The sequence below is a fragment of the Pipistrellus kuhlii genome, unplaced genomic scaffold, assembly GCF_014108245.1.
Source record: "Pipistrellus kuhlii isolate mPipKuh1 unplaced genomic scaffold, mPipKuh1.p scaffold_m20_p_15, whole genome shotgun sequence".
Taxonomy (NCBI): domain Eukaryota; kingdom Metazoa; phylum Chordata; class Mammalia; order Chiroptera; family Vespertilionidae; genus Pipistrellus; species Pipistrellus kuhlii.
In genome coordinates, this window is record NW_023425460.1 from 23,446,513 (window position 1) to 23,468,811 (window position 22,299).

The 22,299-nt window shown below is 39.7% G+C and overlaps 1 protein-coding gene across 6 annotated transcripts in view; it reads right to left on the reverse strand.

Annotated features, from left to right (window-relative positions):
* The window catches only part of SGMS1 (sphingomyelin synthase 1), a 219,155-nt gene that overhangs the window by 26,953 nt on the left and 169,903 nt on the right, over positions 1 to 22,299 (reverse strand). For 4 of the 6 annotated variants that reach the window (XM_036438461.2, XM_045581877.1, XM_045581875.1 and 1 more), the window contains one exon: positions 2,878 to 3,730. In XM_036438461.2, the coding sequence (XP_036294354.1) occupies positions 2,878 to 3,500 (623 nt within the window). In that variant the 5' untranslated portion in view covers positions 3,501 to 3,730. The remainder of the gene's footprint in view (positions 1 to 2,877; positions 3,731 to 22,299) is intronic. The other 2 variants (XM_036438464.2, XM_045581878.1) reach the window with 1 other exon arrangement.

Sequence of the window (22,299 nt, forward strand, 5' to 3'; positions counted from 1 at the left end):
GCCTTCTTCACCAGGTGTTCTCAACATCCCACTAGCCACCCTGTCACCATGTGGTAGCCATGATTTAGCCATGCATTGAAAGTCCTTACTGAGTCTGCAAGGTTAACAGTCTTTATCATGCTTTCTTAAAACAAGGACTTCCCGATTTTGGTGAAGTCTGAAACGATTGGTTGTCTCCTGCTCGCATTATGCAACCCAGGTACATACCCTTGTCTGGAAATCCACCTTAGATTATGCCAACATTCTAACCACTGAGAGCACTGGCCAGTGCTAGTCTGTTTTTAAAGGGCTCCGAGACTCATAAAATCAAAGTAAAATTCACCTGTGGGATTACTGGCCAAACAGGGTCACCTTTGAGGAGTCATATGCAACGTGCCTCCTAAGTGGCAAACCTCCTGGATAGGGTTGGGAAAAAGGGTCGAGAGCCAGAAGAGTCAAGCGGGAAAGAGGGAGACTGAACTTCCTGTTTAACACAATACCCTGTACTCAGAAGTCTCCATTTCCCTGCCATGCTGGATAAACAAAACTGCTATATAGCAACAGGCAAATAACCAGAAACAAGGGGTCTCTGACATGACCGAGCATGAGAGCTGGGGAAGGCGGTATATCAATATCCACTGCATCTGTCCTGCCACCTCTTACATGTCTGGTGAGTCACATACACTGAAGACAGACCTCAGGGAGGCCGATGGGAACCCAGGGATACGCCCAGTGGGAGGACAGCGGGTGGGGCTGTTTAGGGTTATCTTGACAAGAGGCGGCTTCCATTTCCCCTGTCCCTCCTATCAACATGGAAACAGGAGAGAACACTTTTTAAAGAATCCTTAGTTGCCTGTCTTCTGGACATAAGACAACACTGCAGCTAATGATAACCTAACATAATTGGCCCATCCAATCACGTTAGAACTAAACAAAACACAGTTGTATTGAACAGACATCATCTGGACTGAGAGGCTCCTTTTTATCTGTGAGAAAAAGCAAGCTCCTGAGGCTGAGAGTCACCCACACCACACAGCATGGCAAGGCAGGGCAGGGCAGGGCAGGGCTGGGCTGGAACCCAAGCTGCCTGCGGCCAACACTGGGTTAATTTGGTCCAAGGCACAAATAACTGATTTACTGCTACTGAACAATGCAAATATACAAGTGACTGTAATATTGGCAATAAGTACTAGGAAAATGAGAAATTAGAAAGCTTAAAGCAAAAACAGATATGAGGGAAAAGTCCCTGCTGAGAGAAATATAAAAAGTGACATATTTTAAAGAAATTAACCCTCTGGTCAGGATACTTCCTTAGAACAAGAATAAATTGTTTAAAAGTCACAGTTTTGTGAAAGGTTTGAACTCAAGCTTGGTATGACTTAACTAAAGTTATATTCTGGGTCAGTAAATTATTTGCTTGCATGTAAAATGTTGATGGAAAACCAGAAAACAACCTGTCATAAACAAAACAATGAACATTGAGAAAAATCTCAGAAAACATAATTTAGTTGACTTTGACTTTTAAAGAAAAAATACTGGCATATTTCTAATGTGCTCTTGGGAAAAGAAGTTTAGAAGTTAACAGTCAAGGTCAGAAACTGAAGTTTGGCAGCCAAAAGAATGTAATTAATAAATTGGAAGCATCTCATATTTCTAAAGCTTATTCCTATCAATTCAGTCTCTTAAAGCTAAAGCAAACAAAGAAAAGGTCTCCCATCAAATCAAATGCAGCCCACATCACAGTTTCTATTTCCAATTTAGCTGAAACTCGAGGACTGCCAAATCAGTCCCAAAATAAACACTGGCCACTTAAACAGCTTCCTTTATACAAGTTAAGAGAGTTTTTTCCTGGCTGAGTCAGAAATTGCTTTTACTTCCACTTGCATCTATGTAATTTATAAGCTGACAAAACACAGTCCTTTAGGAACATACCAGGAAAATATTCATCATTTCTGCTAGGTCAAGTTCACATAAATCCTGGCTACATTTTGTTTTCCTGATACAAGATGATTTTCTTAATATGCATCCATACTGTGGGTCATGAAACACAACCCACTGCAGAGAAACTCAGTTCCTTAATAGACCAGTTTTTAACTCCCATGAGTGGAAGCCATAAAGATGTCCAAGTAATAGGAAAATCATACAGCAATGACGAGAGGACGTGTTTCGTTTGCTATACATCCCAAGCAAACAGCTTGCCTGAGGGGGTCTATGCTGAGTTTTGAGTTAGGGACATGAAAGCCACTTTAGTTATACTGGAAACTAAAAGGAGGCACCTACTTAAACCCCGAGAAATGTGAATGGAATAGCCACATACTGCTTTAGTTGCCACACATTCTAGAAGGTGAAAAGCCACACTGGCTCGCTGCATTGCACCTACCTAAACCGAGTCATTCCCTGAGAGCATTATTTTCCCAACGGCCCAAGCCACTGTGGAATAGCTGTTCCGAATTTTGTGTGTGAAACCTCCATAAATACGCATTGCTAAGTTTCCAGATGTCTGACTCTGCTTGGGAAAAGCTATGCAGCCATGCATGGTGCTTAGGCCAACTGTTAACAATTTATCTGCTGGGCTAACACCACCAAGGCTGGCTGGTTTTTTTGTGGTTCAATAGCCTATATATACCCTCTGAAGGTGTTTGAGGGTTTTCTTTCCTGTGAACTGAAAACAGAACAGTCTCTCAAACAATCCTTTTCACCATTCTATACAAATCTTGCCCAAAACATGGTATTTTCTTAAAGAAGCCAGAGCTTCAGTTGGGTATGTGGCTTTAAAAACGGGGGAATAATAAGCTTTGATTGCATTGCTTCATAAGTTGCATCTCCAAATAATGAGAATTAGACATCTGCAGTGCAAACCCCTCAGTCCCTGAGTCTGAGGGCTTTTGCTTTACTTACTTGTATTTTAAGAGCAGCCACTGAACTAACCAGAGTCCTACAAGGATCATGCCGTTAATTTCACAAATAGAAAAGGCCCACTGCACCCGGTTAAAATGGTCAAAAAACGTGTCCGGTAGTGGAGGCTGCACCTCCTTAGGAGGTACTCGTTCATGGACGACCGAGATCATCACTGTGGTGAGAACAAAACAGCAAAGTGCATAAAGAAAGGCCAGAAGAGTCTTGCCCCACTCCATGGGGTACTGGGAGCGCTCCAGTTCTGGCATGGGGATCTTGATCATCTCCTTCCTATACCCATTTGGCATCCCGTTGGGTTTGACCTTGATGCTGAATCTGCCGTCAGGGGTGGGGACGTCTGTGCCAATGCTGAGGTGCCCATTGGCATGGCCGTTCTTGTGTACTTCCATGTGGTGCTCCATTTTCAAGGTCTCTATCATGTCCAAGAGCCGCTGCCCGTTGTCGGAGGAGACTCGGCACAAGGGGGGTTTTGTGAAATCCTCTTGGGTTAGGTTGATCAAGTCCCGGCCCGTGAAATGTTCCAGAGGCTCACAGTATTCTGGCATAGCATTCTCCAGCAGCCAGTCTGTCACCTTTTTGGGTGACCAATAAACCACTTCCTTCATTGTACTGGCAGACGACAGGCAGGCCCCTGCTTGCTCTCGGCAGGTCAGCAGTCTGAGTTTTTACAAAGCAGGATGCTGGCCATCGGAGGCGTGCTCATCCTGTCAGGCCTCATGACAGGGACTGGGGTATCAAGATGGTCAGGGCAGTTTTTAAACACCTCATGTAGCTGTCCAGGGTTCTTGAGTACCGGAGCACTCATTCACCTCATTTTTCAACAAGGTTCTTCCTCCTGTGGAGGCAAGAGAAAAGGTCAAGATATTGGTCAACCCCCTCAAAATGCAAAACCTCCATAAGCATAAGGAAAATGGGAATCCAGTTACGGATAAAGCCTGTAGTTTTCAAACATGTGTTAGTCTAAGGGGCCACTGATTCCCTGGTTGGCCTTCCCTGAAAGAGCATTAAAAGGGCCAAGTGATGGATAAAGTCAAAGGGGAAATGTTTTACAGCCTCCTCAATGGGGTCTTTTCTAAGACATAATTCATCATGCTGTGGACACTGCTTAGTACGGATCAGTGGTTCTGTGTGTGCAGGTGCTTCCTGGGACAAGCTGAATGAAAGTGGCACGTTGGCTTAACCTATCATCCTAGCTGGTGAAGAAGTGTTTTAAAAAGTACATAACACACAGCAACTTAACAGATACGATAGAAATGTTGAGCTTCAAGACAGTTTGGTTCAACATTTATATATTTTTTTACATATACACAAAGAATCAATGAATCCCTGTTTCCTCATGGGCTCAGATGCCCAAATCTATAGAAGAACTTCCAATGCAGCTCCAATGTCACACAGGCAGGGAAAGGGCCAGCATCTTCCAGCTCTGCCCACCTTTCTGCTCCCTGCCCAGAGGGTATTTCCTGGAATCCCAGTGGTAAAATCAATATCTGATTCAACTCCCTCATTTATAAACTTGGAAACTAAATCCCAGGAAGGTCAAGAAACTTGCCCTTTATTAAATGGCAGCTTGCAGCCAAGAGCTGTAAGTTTCCTTTCTGAATCCTGAAGTTCAAAACACTATTTATTAAAATACTTATGTGGTAATAACCAATTCACATTTGCAGGGGATATTCAAAAGCTAAATTCAAAATTTTATAAAAGTATGTAAGTATCAACATAAATTTACATATAAATAATGAACCTCCTCTTATTTAAACTCAGCATTGATTAATGAACATAACATTGCATAAACCTGGGGGAAAATACATCACATTTTAACTGAAATTATATTTGATGACAGGCCTGGGGGCATTTTCTACTTTTCTCCCATCCATTTTTCTTTAATAGGCATGTACTCCTTTTGTAACAATCATTAAAAATTGGAAAGCAAGTGAAAAAACTAAAGTTTTGCTACCCTGAAGCTGCCTTTTTGGGATATTGATTTTAAGCTGCTTATTAAGAAACAAGACTCAGAAAGAACCTTTGACCCTCTCCCTTTTCAGCCCAAGAGATTCAGACAGAGAAGTGTGCTTAAGGAAGGAAATCTTAGCATGTTCACTGTAGCCTAATTTGAATTAAGTGTGGTAATTAGGAATGCTTCAGGCAGGGTCTGTTAGCTAGAGATCTCAGTGTCCTTCTGAGTTGCCTCGCAAGAATTTGCCTGCCATGAGTGTTCCCCTCTCCCTCAACAACCTGTAAATAACCCATTGTCCCTTCTGAAATATATCTCCCCCACCCTCTTCTCCTTTGTCCAGAATGCCACGTCTACCCAATGTTGCCTCACTGTCTCTGGAGTTTTCATGCCTATGTGAATTCCCCATGGACAAGTGTTAAAAACTTGATTTTTGTCTGTTAATCTGTCTCTGTTGATATGATTATCAGCCTAGCCAAGAATTTAGAAGAAAAATATTAATATTTTTTAGTTCCCACACTAGAAATGTTAAAAATAAATACCTAGCTCTAAAACAAAGCCTTGTTATTCATGTAGCATGGCCTTTAGCTGAAGACAGACCATGGTCTGACTCTCAGCCTCTCTTATGCATAGCACATTAGGTGAGCTTCAATTACTTATTTATTTGTTTGTTTGTTTATTTATTTATTTGAGTGAGAAAGAGAGAAACATCAATGTTGGGGAGAAACATCAAAAAGTTGCCTCTTGCATTCATTAAGCCTCTCCCGCTCCAACCCCAAGAACGCCTACTCGCTCCCTATGGAGCACATGTGGCACAAACAAGACCTGAACCCAGGTCTCCTGATTTCAAAGACCAAGCTCATCGCTGCTAACCCCCAAATCTGACTCTGGAATAGAGATGGACAGTATGTTCATTCCTGATTTCCCCGTCTAAATAACAACCAGTCAAATGGCAGTAAAACTTAAAAGACATTCCAGACTGCAAAAGAGGCATTCCCGCTCCTGAGCATTCATCCCAGTGCTGTGTGCCTTCCCTCTGACACTCCCTGTGGTGTCTGTCTAGACTCCCTCAGGAGCCTGTGAGTGACTGGGGAAGAGCTTCAGTCTGAAGCATCCCCGTCTCACATTCCCAGGGCTCAGAATGTGCTTGATCAATATCTGCGCAATAACTCAGGAAACAAATGTCCCTTACATGGTTTAATGGAAAATAAAGCTACAGAAAATGTCACTGACACTGAAAAGGGCTTTAAAATGATTTCGATAGTCAAGGAGAACCAGGCAGGCAGTCTCCAGAGAGAAATAGGACACCCAGGAGAAGCTCTGACCACTCGGAAAGCACTACACAGGAGCTGCAGCCGCACCAGAGCTGCCTGGAGAGGCCAGAAGGCACACAGGAACGTGGGCGCCCTGGCAGAGGTCCTGCAGGAAAGGGATCTCCCAGTATCAGGCTCCAGGCTTCTCCCCAAATCCTCCTCAGCAGCTTTAGGCTAACAGCCAAGGAACCCTCAACATCTGCAAGTGGCCACAAGAACTCCAAAGAAAAATGCTTGCTGGAATGAATGTTCATGCCCAAGGACATGAATGTGGGCTTTCCCCTTTGTCCAACGCAGGAAGGCTGCCAGGAGGGGAAACCCCTTCAGAACCACAAAGATCAGACCAATGTCACAGGGTTATTTCACTTCTCTCTGACGAGGGAACAGTCAGATAATCTCCTTTTAAAAGATAACACTGTAATCTTTCAAAAAGAAAAAATATCAAGTGGTGGGAGACAATCTAGGCCATCAGACAGACAGACAGACAGACACATACACATGCACATACTCTTTCTGGCATTGCAAGCCTCCATCCAAACGAAGGACCCTGATCTTGCAAACGCAAGTCCATAGGCAGTTTCCAACAGCCAGAGGAACTCTCCAGTGACAGCAAGAAAGTAAATGGCTCCTGTTAATAACTAGGAAACAAAATTGCTCACTCCTTAGGAGAGTGCCTAGGCGTCCCCCCATGTTGGAGTTCTCCATTTCGTCCTCCTCAGCAAGGCCAGGCTATTCCCTTGGTCTCTAGGGTCCTTCTCTGCAGACCCTTCGCAGAACATTCCACTTCCCCATACTTTTCCCTGCTTGACTTCCTGCATCACTTTCATCTGTGACATGTGATCTAATTTAACCCTCAGGTGTGCTTGGTGTAGCAGAAAGAGCACCAGCTGTGTGAGTTACAGAGCTGATAGCTGAGACTCAGCACAGCCACTTCCCTTCCTGACAAGGTCCTTGAACCTCTCTACACCTCAGTTTCCTCTGGGAAATAGTATTACCAATTACCCACTTCATGGGGCTGCTCCTGTTGTGATAAACCAATCATATAAAAAGAATAAAAGATATAAGTTTCCTCAAGAAACATGTCTTGTTCTTTTCATAATGTCCTGCTTCCTTTCTAACACCCAACTGGGTCATAGTGACATGTCATAAATATTTACTGAAGCTGCCACTTCCAAAGGGCATTTTAAAATGCCTAATCATTCTGATACAAGAATAAAAACAGCCCTCCAAATTCCATGAGAAAGCAACCCTGTATTTTTCAAGCAACTTTGAAGCTTGAAAATAAAGATATATATGCTGTTTTCCTGAAAGGGGGAAAGCTCACTGTAGGGAAGTAAACGTTGAATAGCTACTCAGCACTTCAAAGGCCACTGCAAAAAAGGTATGGACTTAAGAGACCCCAGAACCTAGCTGTAGAAGGAGAAATGAGATGGTGGCTCTCCCCTGGTCTCACACACTCAACTTAGAACATACTGTGGCAAAGTGTATTCACATCTATACCCAAAAGACTGTATCTTAGGCAGAGCTCAGAAAACAGCTATTACTACCTTCATTCAGGAAAGCCACTGAGAATCCATAACCAGGAAAATGTTAAGAAATAGTACAGGAGAAACCAAGATGGTGGCATAGGTAAACACCTAAACTGCTGACTTGCACAACAATATCAAAACTACAACTAAAAGATAAAACAGACACCATCCAGAACCACAGGAAAGCTGGCTAAGTGGAAATTCTACAACTAGAAGGAAAGAGGAAAGTGAGTCTCAGAGGAGCTGTAAAAGGTTGAGATATGGGGACGTGCTCACACGGAGAGGATGGATGGCTGAGTGCACGGCTGGCTTTCTAAAGTGGGATAGAGACAGAAGCTCCCAACTGCATGAACTCCAGTTCCGGGAGAGTTTCTGGGAACCCAGACTCATTCAGGGCGAAACTTGAGAGCAGCTTTCTCTCAGATGTGTTTGCAGTGATTACCATGGGACACTGAGACACAGGGGCCTATTAGGGCAGGGCTGATGGGAAACCAATGCTGTCTGTTCCACCCTGAGACTCTGCCCCATCCAAGCTGAACACAGAGGTTTTTGCAATTTTGCAAGTCTTGTCTCATAAGGCTGTCTCCAGCACAGAAGTTCTCCCAGTGTAGACACAGCTGATCCTCACAGCCAGTTGGCCTGGAGGTCAATTCCTCCCAGTGATACCAACAACAATCAAGACTTAACTACAACAAGGCTGTGCACACAGTCCACAAAGGGGTACATCAAGAGTGTCCACCTCAGGTAACTGGGGAGGCTGAGCCACTGAGCCCTATAGGATAAGGAGAAAGAAAGCTACGCTACCAACTCAGGGAAGCAGCGAAAATGCTAAGACAAATCAAAATGAAAGAAATGGAGGAAAGCAAATGACTGGATATAGAATTCAAGACCAAGGTTATAAGGTTTTTCAAGAATTTCCTAGAAAAGGCCAATAAATTTAGTGAGACCCTCAAAGACATGAAAAAGGCCAAATTAGAAACTAAATATTCATTGACTTAAATAAAAATACTATACAGACTAGAGGAACATAAGAATCAAGTCAAAGATTTGAAATACAAAGAAGCAAAAAACACTCAACCAGAAAAGAAAAAAAGAAAAAAGAATCCAAAAATTTGAAGATAGTGTAAGGAGCCTCTGTGACAACTTCAAGCATACCAACATCAGAATTATGGGGGTGTCAGAAAAAGAGAGAGAGCAAGATACTGAAAACCTATTTGAAGAAATAATGACTGAAAACTTCCCCCACCTGGTGAAAGAAATAGACATACAAGTCCAGGAAGTGCACAGAACCTCAAACAAAAGGAATCCAAAGAGGACCACGCCAGGACACATTATAATTAAAATGCCAGAGCAAAAGACAAAGAGAGAATATTAAAAGAAGCAAGAGAAAAACAGTTAATTACCTACAAAGGAAGCACCCATATAATTGTCAGCTATTTCTCAACAGAAACTATGCAGGCTAGATGGGAGTGGCAAGAAATATCAAAGTGATGAATAACAAGAACCTACAGCCAAGATTACTCTACCCAACAAAGCTATCATTCAGAATTGAAGAGCCGATAAAGAGCTTCACAGATCAGAAAAAGCTAAACCAATATTATATAAAATCCTAAAAGGTAGTCTTTAAGAAGAGAAAGAAGAAAAAGGTAAAGATAAAAATTATGAACAACCAATACATGTCTATCAACAAATGAATCCAAAAATCAAGTGAATAAAAAATCTGATGGACAGAATAAACTGGTGAATATAATAGAATCAGGGGCATGGAAAGGGAGTGGACTGACAATTCTTGGGACAAAGGGATGTGGGGGGAGGGGGATGTGGGGAGTGTGGGAAGAGACTGGATAAAAATGGAACACCTATGGGTGAGGGCAGTGAGAGGGAGGTAAGGGCAGAGGGTGATGGGAATTGGGTAGAGGGGAGCTTTTGGCGGGGGGGAGAAGAGGAACAATTGTAATAATCTGAAAAATAAAGATTTATTAATTTTTAAAAAATATGTTTTATTTATTTTTTACAGAGAGGAAGGGAGAGAAAGATAGAGAGCTAGAAACATCAATGAGAGAGAAACATCGACCAGCTGCCTCCTGCACACCCCTACCGGGGATGTGCCCGCAACCAATGTACATGCCCTTGACTGGAATCAAACCTGGGACCCTTCAGTCCGCAGGCCGACGCTCCATCCACTAAGCCAAACCGGTCTCGGCTAAATTTTTTTTTTAAAAAAGAAGAAATAGTACAGATCTTGCCCTGGCCCATTTGACTCCATGGTTGTATTATCAGCCTGGGTTACTCAGTGCAGGGTGTGTGGTGAAGACAATTGATGTGTCTCTCTCATGTTGATATCTCTCTCTCTCTCTCCTTTCCACTATCTCTAAAAATCAACGGAAAAAAATATATCCTAGGGTGAGGATTAAAAAAGAAAAAAACACACAGCTCAAATCATTAGACATATTTCTCAGAACTGGGAAGAAATAATAGAAGAGTAAAAATTCTATCTAAACTCTACAATAAAATAGCATAGAATTTGAGAGACAGAGAGGTGCCCGAACTCTGATTCCTCTGAATTTTTTGGACATAAACAAAGTCCAGTGAGATTGTGATTGTCTAAAACCTCACACAAAGCTGGTCCTGGAGATAGACAAACCCAAATGCTCACTGGGGCTCTCCCACTGCAAATATCCAACAGCCTCACCGATTTGAGCACATGTAGACAGTCTAAAAAGTATCTTTTTTATAGAAGTATGGAACCCAAAAGGATAAAAAAGGGAAACAACAGCATATTCATTATGGATTCTAAATCCAGCAGGGATTTCTATCTGGTCTTAACTAAGTAAAAAATAAATGTGCTACTAAATATGATCCTGCTCCAATTCTTAAAATAGACATTTTACTCTTTAATATTATTAAAACCATCAGATAATATGCCATGACACATTAGAAACTACTTAATTATCAAAGCCAGAGAGCTGGCAACAGAAAAATAAGTTAAAGCAATTATCCTGGTAATGTAAAAACATCAACCAAGCAAAACCATTGGATAAATCATTTATGAATATCTGTTCATTCATACTCGAAAAGAATCTATTATATAATCTTGTTATCTGGCATTGTCTGGAAATAAAACGTGTAAACAAAAAGCTAGCATGTGAAATATACACTGAACACCATATGTAGGTAATTATATAACACCATGAAGTGCTCAGTACAACTGCCCGTGGAGCAATTGATCAGGAAACCTGAGTTCTAAAGCCTGCTTTGTCATTAACTTGTACTCCAAACCAGTGCCTCGGTTTCCTACAATGGAATAATGTATTCCTTCTGCTTGCTCCATTAGTAAGGGAATTTACACAGACTGTACAGTGCTTTGGAAAACATAAAGCAATACATAAAAATGTAAGGATTTATGATAATGACTGTAATTTATTCTTCTTTGAAAGCTTTAGTGAACTTTTAAAATGAGTGCTATGTAATTAAGAACTGAATTTTTGCTAATTTTTTAAGACACGATGGACCCAAGACTGAACAAACAAAGCTGGCATGTCAATGAAGAAACTACAGGAAAGTTCCAGATGTTTTTAAATGCTGATAATGGCAAATGAAAAAAGGAAGTAGAGCATGCATAATTAGTCTTATAAGCATACAGTCAACTAAACTTTCTGCTTCGTGCATCAAATCTCTAAAAACAACAGAAAACTCCCAAACTCATTTTACTAGGCCAGCATGATCCTAATTTCAAAACCAGATAAAGATATGACTAAGAAAGAAAATTATAAGCCAATATCCCTGATGAACATGGATGCTAAAATATGCAACAAAATATTAGCAAATCGGAGCCAGCAATATATTAAAACGATCATACACCACAATCAAGTGGGATTTATTCTAAGGATGCAAGGATGGTACAAAATCTGCAAAATAATAAATGAGATATACCACATAAACAAAATGAAGGATAGAAACCTTTATGATCATATAAATAGATGCAGAAAAAGCATTTTTCTAAAATCCAGCACCCATTTATGATTAAAAAAAAAACCTCGCAAAAGAGTGAAAATGAAAGGAACATAACAGCATAATTATATATTATAATTATATATTACAAACCCAAAGCCAACATCATACTCAATGGGCCAAACTACAAGCGTTTCCCTTAAGATCAGAACAAGACAGAGATATCCACTTTTACTTCTCTTATTCAACATAGTACTGGAAGTCCTAGCCACAGGAATCAGATAGGAAGAAGAAATAAAAGACAGCCAAATTAGAAAAGAAGTAAAACTGTCATTATTTGCATTAGACATGATGCTGTATGTAGAGAACCCTAAAAAGTCCTCAAAAAACTGCTAGAGCCCAGCCAGTGCCACTCAGTGGTTGAGCATTGACCTATACTCAGGAGGTCACAGTTCTATTCTAGGTCAGGGGATATACCCGGGATTGTGGGCTCAATCCCCAGGAGGGAGCGTGCTGGAGGCAGACGAACAATGATTCTATCTTATTTATGTTTCTATCTCTCTCTCCCTCTCTCTTCCTCTCTGAAAGCAATAAAAATATGTTTAAAAAAAGAAGAAGAAAAAAGGGGGGGGACTACTATAGAACTGATAAATGAATTCAGTAAAGTAGCAGGATACAAAATAAAAATCGAAAAATCAATTGCATTTTTATACACCTAGAATGAACTGTCAGAATGGGAAAATAAAACAACAACTCCATTCACAATTGCTTCAAAAAGAAGAATAAAATACCTAGGAATAAATTTAGCCAAAGATATAAAAGATCTGTATTCAGAAAATTGTCAGACTCTGAAGAAATTGAAGAAGATACAAATAAGTGAAAGCATGTACTGTTTTTATGGATAGAAAGAATTAACATCATTAAAAGTCCATACTACTCAAAGCAATCTATAGATTCAATGCAATTCCTATCAAAATACCAATGGCATATTTCACAGAACTAAGATAATATTCCAAAAATTTATAAGGAACCACAAAAGACCCCAAATAACAATAGCGATCTTAAGAAGAAGAAAGTTAGAGGAAACATGCTACCTGATGTCAAACTATACTACAAGGCCACAGCAATCAAAACAGCATGGTATTAACATAAAAACAAACATATAAATCAAAGGCACTGAATAGAGAGCCCAGAAATAAACCTACCCCTTTACAGTCAGACAATATCTAACAAAGGAAAAAAAAACATACAGTAGACTAAAAATAGTCTATTCAATAAATGATGGTGGTAAAATTGAACAGATACATGCAAAAAAAGTAGAAAGTAGAAACACTACACGTAAGAATATACTAAAAATGGATTAAAGATTTAAATTTTAGACTCAAACCCATAAAAATCCCAGAAGAAAACATAGACAGTAATATCTTGGTCATTTCTTGTAGCAATGTTTTTTTCTGATCTATCTCCGCTAGCAAGTAAACAAAGGGGGGGGAAATAAACAAATGGGACTACATCAAACGAAAAAGTTTTTGTACAGCAAAGGAAACCATCAACAAAATGAAAAGACAACCCACTGAATGGGAGAACATATGCACCAATACATCTGATAAGGGGTTAACATCCAAACGTATAACACTCAACACCAAAGAAAACAAACAATCCAATTAAAAAATGGGCAAAGGGCCTGAATAGACACTTCTCCAAAGAGAACATACAGATGCCCAATAGACATGAAAAGATGCTCAACATCACTAATCAGAGAAATGTAAATGAAAACTACAATGAGATATCACCTCATACCTGTCAGAATGGCTGTCACCAATAAATCAACAAACAACAAGTGTTGGCGAGGATGTGGAGAAAAGGGAACCCTTGTGCACTTTTGGTGGGAATGCAGATTGGTACAGCCATTGTGGAAAGAAGTATGGAGTTACCTCAAAAAATTAGAACTGAAACTGCCCTATGACCCAGCAATTTCACTTCTGGGAATTTATCCAAAAAAACCTGATACACTAATTTAAAAGAATATATGACCCCTATGTTCACTGCAGCTTTACGTACAATAGCCAAGATTTGGAAGCAGCCCATATGTCCTTCAGTAGATGAGTGGATAAAACAGCTATAGTACATTTACACAATGGAATACTACTCAGCAGCAAAAAGGAAGAAAATATTACCCTTTGATACTGCATGGATGGACTTGGAGAACATTATGGATTATGGTAAGTGAAATAAGCCAGTCTGGGAAAGACAAGTGCCATATGATTTCATTCATATCTGAAATTTAATACACACTAAACTAACAAGCAAAACAGAGACAGACTCACAGAGAGCAGGCAGACAGCTCTGGTGGTGGAGATGGAGTGTGTGTGTGTGTGTGTGTGTGTGTGAGAGAGAGTGGTTGTGTGTATGTGTGTTTGTGAAGGAATTGGACAAAAAAGAAAAGAAAACTAATGGACATGCACAACAGTGTGGTAACTATGGTGGGGAAGGAGTGGGTAGAGATGGAAGAGGGTATATGGGGGGAAAATGGTGATGGGACAAAATAATAAAATAACTCCATGTGGGTACCTTGTTAAAGAGCAATGGAAGTCAAGAAGTGATATCATGTTATTATGAAACAGATGATCTGCATTTTTGCAAATGCTTCAAGTCCAGATAAAGGTCTTTACATCTACTAGAACTTTCCATAAAAGTTAGTAATAACCTCACACACCTTTTAAAGCAATGTAGTCCATTGAAATATTCTCTAACTCAATTTGGATAGATCCTGAATGCTTTTCTCCAAACCAATTTAACTAGCCATCGGTTTGGTGTTTATTTGTTTGTTATTTAGCATTTAAAGAGTTAAGTAGGTAGAATTCATAAAACTATATTTGTTTGAAAAAAATGGCTAAAATAATAAACTTCAGTCTCAGCTGAAGGACCTACATATTTACTTCAATCTGCAGTGGGGGAAATTTTAGAAGATTACTTTAACCTTTAAATCATCCTTTATTCTAAGTTGTTATTACATGCAGCGCTCACAATTCTACAAAGTCTGGCTAGCAAATAAAACCAGTCCTTACGTAACAGCTCCTGGAACTAACTATCCGCTGACCTATTTTGCTTAGCCACGTGAAGAAAGGGCATGCTGAAGTGTACATATTTGCCTTTCGGTACACTATGGGCTGTTAGAAAATCCTCATGTGATAACATCTTTTCATCTCCGCCACGCCTTGTTTATTTAATGATATCTGATAATTAGATTTCAAAATATTTGGAATACATTCCTCAGCAGTTGTCATAACTTTCCTAATAGCCTCCCTTTTTAAGCTCCTCTCTCAAAATGACCCATTCCAATGTAGTAGCCTTCAATTCTCCAGAGAAAGAGATGATTTTTGATGACAAAATTAGTAGATATAACATGTTGACAAGAAACCAGCCATATCAAATGTAAACCATAAATCATGATTCTAGTTGTTCTCTGACAGCAGGAAATACAATACTGTTTCATGTATTTCACAGAGAGTTCTACCATCAGCAAGACTAGCTAATTCTGTCTCCCAAACCCTGAGGGTCCTTTTAAGTCAGTCTGTAATGGAATGTCAATATTTAGTAAGCAAACAACTCAAAGAATAATTTATTGTGGTAAAAAATTAGATACAATCTAAAAGTTCCATGAGAATTGGTAAAATACATCATTACAACAGAAATTAAGCCTCCACCAGAGACTGGATAGAGACTGTAAAAGAGAATGATACAATTTTTGTAAACACACACGTATTTACAAATTTCAATAGAAAAAGTATAGAAGGTGTATATCAACTTCTGTTACTTTGGGTGATTTGGTGATAAAATAATGTTCTGCTTTTTTCTTCTTCAGTGTTTTCTAATTTGCTGATAAAGTACTTATTAGTTGTGTTTATTTTTTTCTTATTATTAGTTGTGTTTAGGAAAGTTTCTTTTTTAAGTTGTTGTGTTTTTAAACATGGAGGTTGCATTATAAAATTAAAAATAGATGCTTCCTATATTAGTTTTCTTTAAAAATATGAAATGGGCTTGTAGATTTGTCTAAATAAGGCGAACCTTTGCCTCCTATGTATAATTAGGTTCCCAGATCCTTCCAGAACATAATAGTCCCGGGAGATGAGCCAAACCAACACCAACCATAGAGCTGAAACTCTGAACTTAACTAAGTGCATAAAGAAATTCCAGGCTCAGATATTTTCCATCATTCCAAAGAGAAAACAGCAACAAACCTCAGAGTCACAACTGTTCTATCATCTACATTTTCTTCAATATCCATCTGCCCAGCTTACTGCCAAATGTAAGGGACCATTCGAAACTGCTGCCTTGTTGACATTGCAATAAGGAAAAGTCTGTGTGGCTCCAAGACAACTAATCACTAAACTGTCCCCTCGGGATTCATCCTTAGACCCCGATTACTGAAACTCTGAAGATGATCCATTTCCACCCAAGTGATTAACTCCCTTCCTAAGTCGGAAACCAGCAGGGCCATATTAATATCATCTATTTAATCTGTACGCCTTGGACAGGGTCTCACTCTGGCAGCACTCAGGAATGTCGGGACATAATCAATGTTTGCAAAATCGTTGGCTTTCAAGCCCAGCCGAAGCTGATGAGCACAGCAGTGATCTCATCTGCCCCAAGAAGCTGGGAAAAGGCTCTGTCTCGATTTCATTCCACTCCATTCTCTTCCTTTCTTCCCACTCTGCTCTTTCAACTTGAGAACTAAAAGTCTCCTACTTTTTGCTTGTTCTGCCGGAATAAAAAGATGCTGTGTACTTCTGAATCTATCTTCAAGTATATCAGGGAGAATAAAAAAGTGAAATGGCTTAAAAAAGGGATGAGGTCATGCTTTGCCTTCCTCTGGTTTTGTTGTTGTTTATCCTCACCTGAGGACATTTTCCACTGACTTTTAGAGAGTGTGGAGGGAGGGGTGGGGGAGAGATAGTGAAACATTGATGTGAGATAGACACAGTGATTGGCTGCCTCCAGCATGCATTCTGGCCCAGATTGGGCCTGCAACTGAAGTATGTGCCCTTGACTGGGAATCAAACCCATGATTTTTCAGTTCAAGGCCAACGCTGCATCCACTGAGCCAAACCCGGTAGGGCTCCACTCTGTTTTTAAAATACTTCAAGATCAACCAAAGGACTTGTATGCATGCATATAAGCACAATCAATGGACACAAGACACTGGATGATGGAGGAGGGGAGAGACAAGGACATGCGACAGGGAGTAGGGGAGGCTGGGGGAAGGTCAATGGGGGGGGGGAGAGAAATGAGATATGTACTGCTATATGTAATACTTTAAACAATAAAATATAAAATAAAATAAATTTAAAATAAAGAAACTTCAGTGCAGTATTCTAAAGCATACTGTCAGACTGGCCTACTTAAACTGCCTCAGTTTACTCATCTGTAAAATTAAAGTAATCCTGCATTCCTACGGGGCTGCTTAATAAGGTTTAGAACTCGAAAGTGGTATTGAGTACTTGCATAACAACAGGAGCTGTTCCAAGCATCTACTGGAGGGGAAAAACAACAACAAACAGATCCTTCCTCTTTTCCTCTCTTTCCTGCAGAAAATCCAATAGGGATTAGTCAAGAGACTGGATGGGAACGGAGGCTGGAGATTAAGGATGGCAACAGAGCCAGCATCAGAGGAGAGCAATGAGGTCACCCTGCCCCACCATTCCTTGTTCCTGCCTCATCCTGTCTCTCCCCCTCAAGCCCCAGGGTAAGCAGGCACATAAAAAGGCTGTCTAGGGAAGTCATTACACCGGGCTCTCAACTTCAGCCGCCTTCAGGGACCAGGCAAGTGGCGTCCAGCTAGGTCACAGAGAACAGGGAATGCTGAGAACCGTGCAAACCAAGTAAGACAAGCCAGCCCAATGCCATTTAAATTTAAGTGTTTTAATGGCAAAAATAGACAAAAACATGCAAAGTGAAACTGGCCCCTGGGATTGCCACATCTGTGACTCTCTCGCTCCCTCACCCACTATATCTAATTGGCTGCAAATTCCTGGAGATTCCACCTCAAGGTGCTCTCATATCTGTTCCTGTTTTCCTGTCCTCGTTTGCTCTTGCTTCTCTGCCTCTAGTCTGGCTCATCTGCAACCCACCTGCATACACTATCAGATGGGTCCTCATTTGATGCTTAAGACCTTTGGTGGCTCCCACAGCTCCCAGACAGTATCTGAATTTCCCACCTCATATTTCTGTTCTTTTGGCCTATCACCGTTAAAGCGTAGTTCATTTGTGTTGATTCTAGAGAGCCTAAGACACAGTAAGCATTTAAGAGATGTTTGTTGAACACAGGAATAAATGAGCATGTATGAATAAATGAGATGGCTCCTGGTTCTATAAGATGGCCTTAGTGATGTATATCTTTTTTGTATTTTAAGCACATAAAAATCTACCTAAGTTTAACAGCTGAATATTTAATACCACAATCTATTTCAAAATAAAAAGAGAGAACTTCCCATGTACCCAACGAAGAGGAATCTCAAAGCCAGAGTGGAAAATATACAGCATAACATGTGCAAACGGGCGAGGTAACCAGCCTTGGACCCGCAGCCAGGGGATGGGGTTTACAACCTAAGCCTGAACAGAAAACATGGCCAGATCCAGGCAGGGAACTTTACCAAGACTCTTAAGAACTAGAAAAATCGGACTCATGCAATTAGCACATGCTCATGAATGCTCCAAATTTACACTCCCTGCACGGGGTGGGGTTTCCAAGCCAAATAATGCAAATTCAAAACAGAAGTAAATGCAAAATGGTCCCTTAGAGACCCTTCAACAAGCAGGAGTTCACAGGACTCCCAGGGGAAAGGCAACCTCTGCTGAGGACAAGCAAACAACTGAAAAGCACAGATCACATGAGGAAACAATCCTCGCCAGGTAGGTTTGGAGGTGTGACCAATAGGAAGTTTACCAAATCATGAACATGAGAAAATAAGGTAAGCTTAGAGAGTCTGTGCAGTGAATATATTAAAGAGGTAAAAGAAAATAAACAAAACTGAAACCACAATGAAAAGAAAAAGACATGATAAAAAAAAAAAAAAGAGGATAGCTGTGTTTAAATAAGGTTCAGGAAAATCCTAGGCTCTCCCTTTGGCCAGTAACATACTGATATCTCAGGAGGAAAGGTGAAAAAGGGAAAGGTTAAAGAGAGGACAAGAAGGAGGAGACAATGGGTAAAAATATTAAGTATGTAAATTTAAAGGCAATTGACAGGTTTTTTTCAGACCTCAAAAATTCAAATAATCTAGCACCCCATATATTCTTTCCGGAGGCAGGGTGTGGTGGTGAAAGAAAAAGGAAGAGAAAAAAGAAGCTGACCCCAGTCAATCAAAAGATGAATCAGACTTCAAAAAAGCTGTCTAACTGAACGTATGCATTAGTTTCCACTGCCTCTTAAAACTCCCTTAAAAATGATAGTACAGGGATTTTCTTTTAAAGGCCAGGCAAATTAAGAAGAGGAGTCAGCAGCAATTCAGAAAGTAGGGAAGAGGACAGACTAGTTACTAATTTAGCAGACCCAAGAAAACTATCCCAGACAGCAAAAAGGAAAGGTGAAAAGTGATCTGATTTTCATAGCAGAAGCCGTAAAAGGATGAGGAATTGGTGGCACAGGTACCTTACAAAATGAAGTGAAGGTGGTGCTAAAAATAGCAGGGCTGGTTGAAAGAAGTTACTCACTTTGCTTGACTGACAACTGCCTCTCCCCAACACCAGAGAAGACTGAAGTTTATGCTCCAGAAAAGGGAAGTGGGGAATCTGGGCTAAGAGACACCACACAGTTGAAAGCAGGAGAACTGTACAAAAAACAAGGAAGGAAGTAAAAATTGCCAATGGATGTTAAACTGGATCTGGCCTTGCCCTTTACCTTAGTAGACACTCAGAATACTGGATGAAAACTTCCTGGTAGATGACCAGATACATTTTTACTGGGAACCCCAGATATTTTAAGAGAAAAGACCTAAGAACACTGACGATCTAATACTAAAATCATATGAACCACCTCCACTCAAGCAAACACTTCCCAACATCATTTCAGTGGTTCCTTTAATGTATAAATAGATAGCTAAAAATCAACAGACATGTGAAGAAATTCTGTTAAATAAGATCGCCAGAGATGAAAACAAAAAAGTAATTTAAAAGAAATAGACTAAGTAGGGAAATGATAATGTTAAAAAAAAAACCAAACCAAAAAAACTATTCACATTCTCAAACTCATATCCAGCAAGAACAAAATGGTACCAAAAAATTTCAGAGAACTTGAAAAGAAAGCTCTTGAAAATTTATGGTTGGAGATATAAAACTTCACTAGACACAACAGAAAGTAAAATTAAAAAAATCAGAAAGCAGAATAAGACAGAAAGATGGAAAATAGAAAGGTAAAACTATTAAGTAACCTAGGATGTTCAATATGTGAATAGTAGGAACTCAAGAGGGAAGCTATCATCTAAATACTCATTCACACAAATTTCTCAGAACTCAGAGACATGAACTGCTGGATTGAAAGGGCTCAACTGCCCAAGAACAATGGCTAAAACCCAAAATACATTTATTATTATTATTATTATTATTATTATGTATTATTTTAAAGAAAATGGGAAAAAGGAATCTCAAAGAATGTTCCAGCTCCCAACTGCTTTCACCACCTTGGATAAGTTTTCCTCTTAAGTCTTACCCTGGCCACAGCTTGCAATCTCTATTCTTAAACTTCCTTACTAGATTTCTGTCCCTGACCAGAACAGCCACTGGGGACTTAAAGCTCAAAGATAGTGTTCTTGGTGTTCAAGGGTGCAAAATATGCCCCTCTGGCATAAGGATTATTTGAACTGAAGGCACTGAGAAGAAGAAAACTGCTCTACCCTCTGATTACCTAAAAGCAGGCCATCAGTTTGTAAAAGTATTCCCTTTCCCATCTCTACCAGGAAGGATAGCAGTTAATCACTGAGATAAGGACAATGTTAGACTCTACCAGCCTAGAGAGAGCATCAGAGAAATCTAACAAACCTTTCTACAAGTGGCCTTTTTCCGCCATTACTTTGCCCATATATTTGCCTTCCCACATTTACTGCCCCTAGAAGCTTGAAGTCCTTTTCCTTTGTCTTGTCAGTTCTCTAAATGCTTATTGTTTGTTAAGAATCTATATAAGCCCAAGTTTTTACCATCCCTTTGAGTTACTCATTGCTTAGTGCTCCCATGTGTACATTCCACAGGTGTTAATAGACTTGTTTGTTTTTCTCTGTTAATCTATCTTTTGTCAGTCTAATTTAAGCCAGATGGGTGGAGGAAAAATATTGTTTTCTCCATACAGCATCCCAGAGTAAAATACTGATTGCATTTACAGTCACACTACTATACTAGACAATGCCTCTGTAATACCATATAAATTATGAGAATAATAGTGCCATAAAATTTAGATACATTTTAAATACAATAACTATTTCTTCCATATTTTTTATAAGAAATTAAACTATTTATTAAAAATATTTTTAATGTCCTAACAAAACATAGAACAACTTTATGACTTCAGGGTAAAGAAAAAAACATTTATAAATTCTATAGAAAAATAATGATAAATTTGACTATATTACATTTATTTTACTTTCCTATTTTTTATTGTTTGAAGCATTACCAATAGTAGTACGTATATCTCCTTTTTTCCCCCCTTGACCTCCCACAGCCTCCCCTACCCTCCCCCACATATGCCTTCACCTACTCCCCCCGGCCCCCCCCCCCCATCTTGTATCCATTGCTTATGTTTATATGCATGCATACAAGTCCTTCGGTTGATCTCTTACAACCCCCTCTCCCAGATTTTTTAAGGCAATTCAGATTTCAAGTATATTTTCCCTTGTCTCATATGCTATTATAACATCCTACAAGATTTACAATTTCAGTTTCTAAACCACTTTTCTCCCAAAATGCTTCTGCTACCCATAAGTAGTAAGAAATTATTAAACTTATTATTTTACACCGAAGTGTGACCACTCTTAATAATGTATGGACTTTGGAAGACTTATTGGAGCGCCAATCACCACACATAACAATAAAACAAAACTAACTAAAGTATACGCTTGATGTTTAAATGGAGGGCTACCTAGTGCTACTAGCAGGCTTAAAAAGAAAACACAGTTTCTTGACTTATACAACATTTTAAAAATCTTCTCTACAGTGAAGTAATTTTTTGCAGTCCACTGAGGATAAGAAATACCCACTTAGCTGGGTACCAAAGCTCTTCCACTTCTGTGAGGAAAGCTACCAAATTCCTTCTAAACTGAAACTTATAAAAAGAAATTTAACTCGCTGAGGTAGAGGAGAGCTACTTTAAGAAACATGACCCTGGGGGCTAACACCATGCTTTAAAATTAGCAACCACTCACAGCCTTGCCAAATAGGAGAAATCAAATTCAAGTCTATCTCCCAAAATAAAATTCTAATACTTACCTTTGATAGCTGGACGAATTTAAACTGTTTTCATACCAGAAAGCATATAAAGGGAAAATATTTTTAATATATTTTTTATTGTTGATAGCATTACGGATATCTCATTCCTCCCCTACTTTGCACCCTCCGCCCAGCCCCTTCTCCCCTCTCCCAGGTCTTCACTCTATTGAAAATTCTAAATTGATGG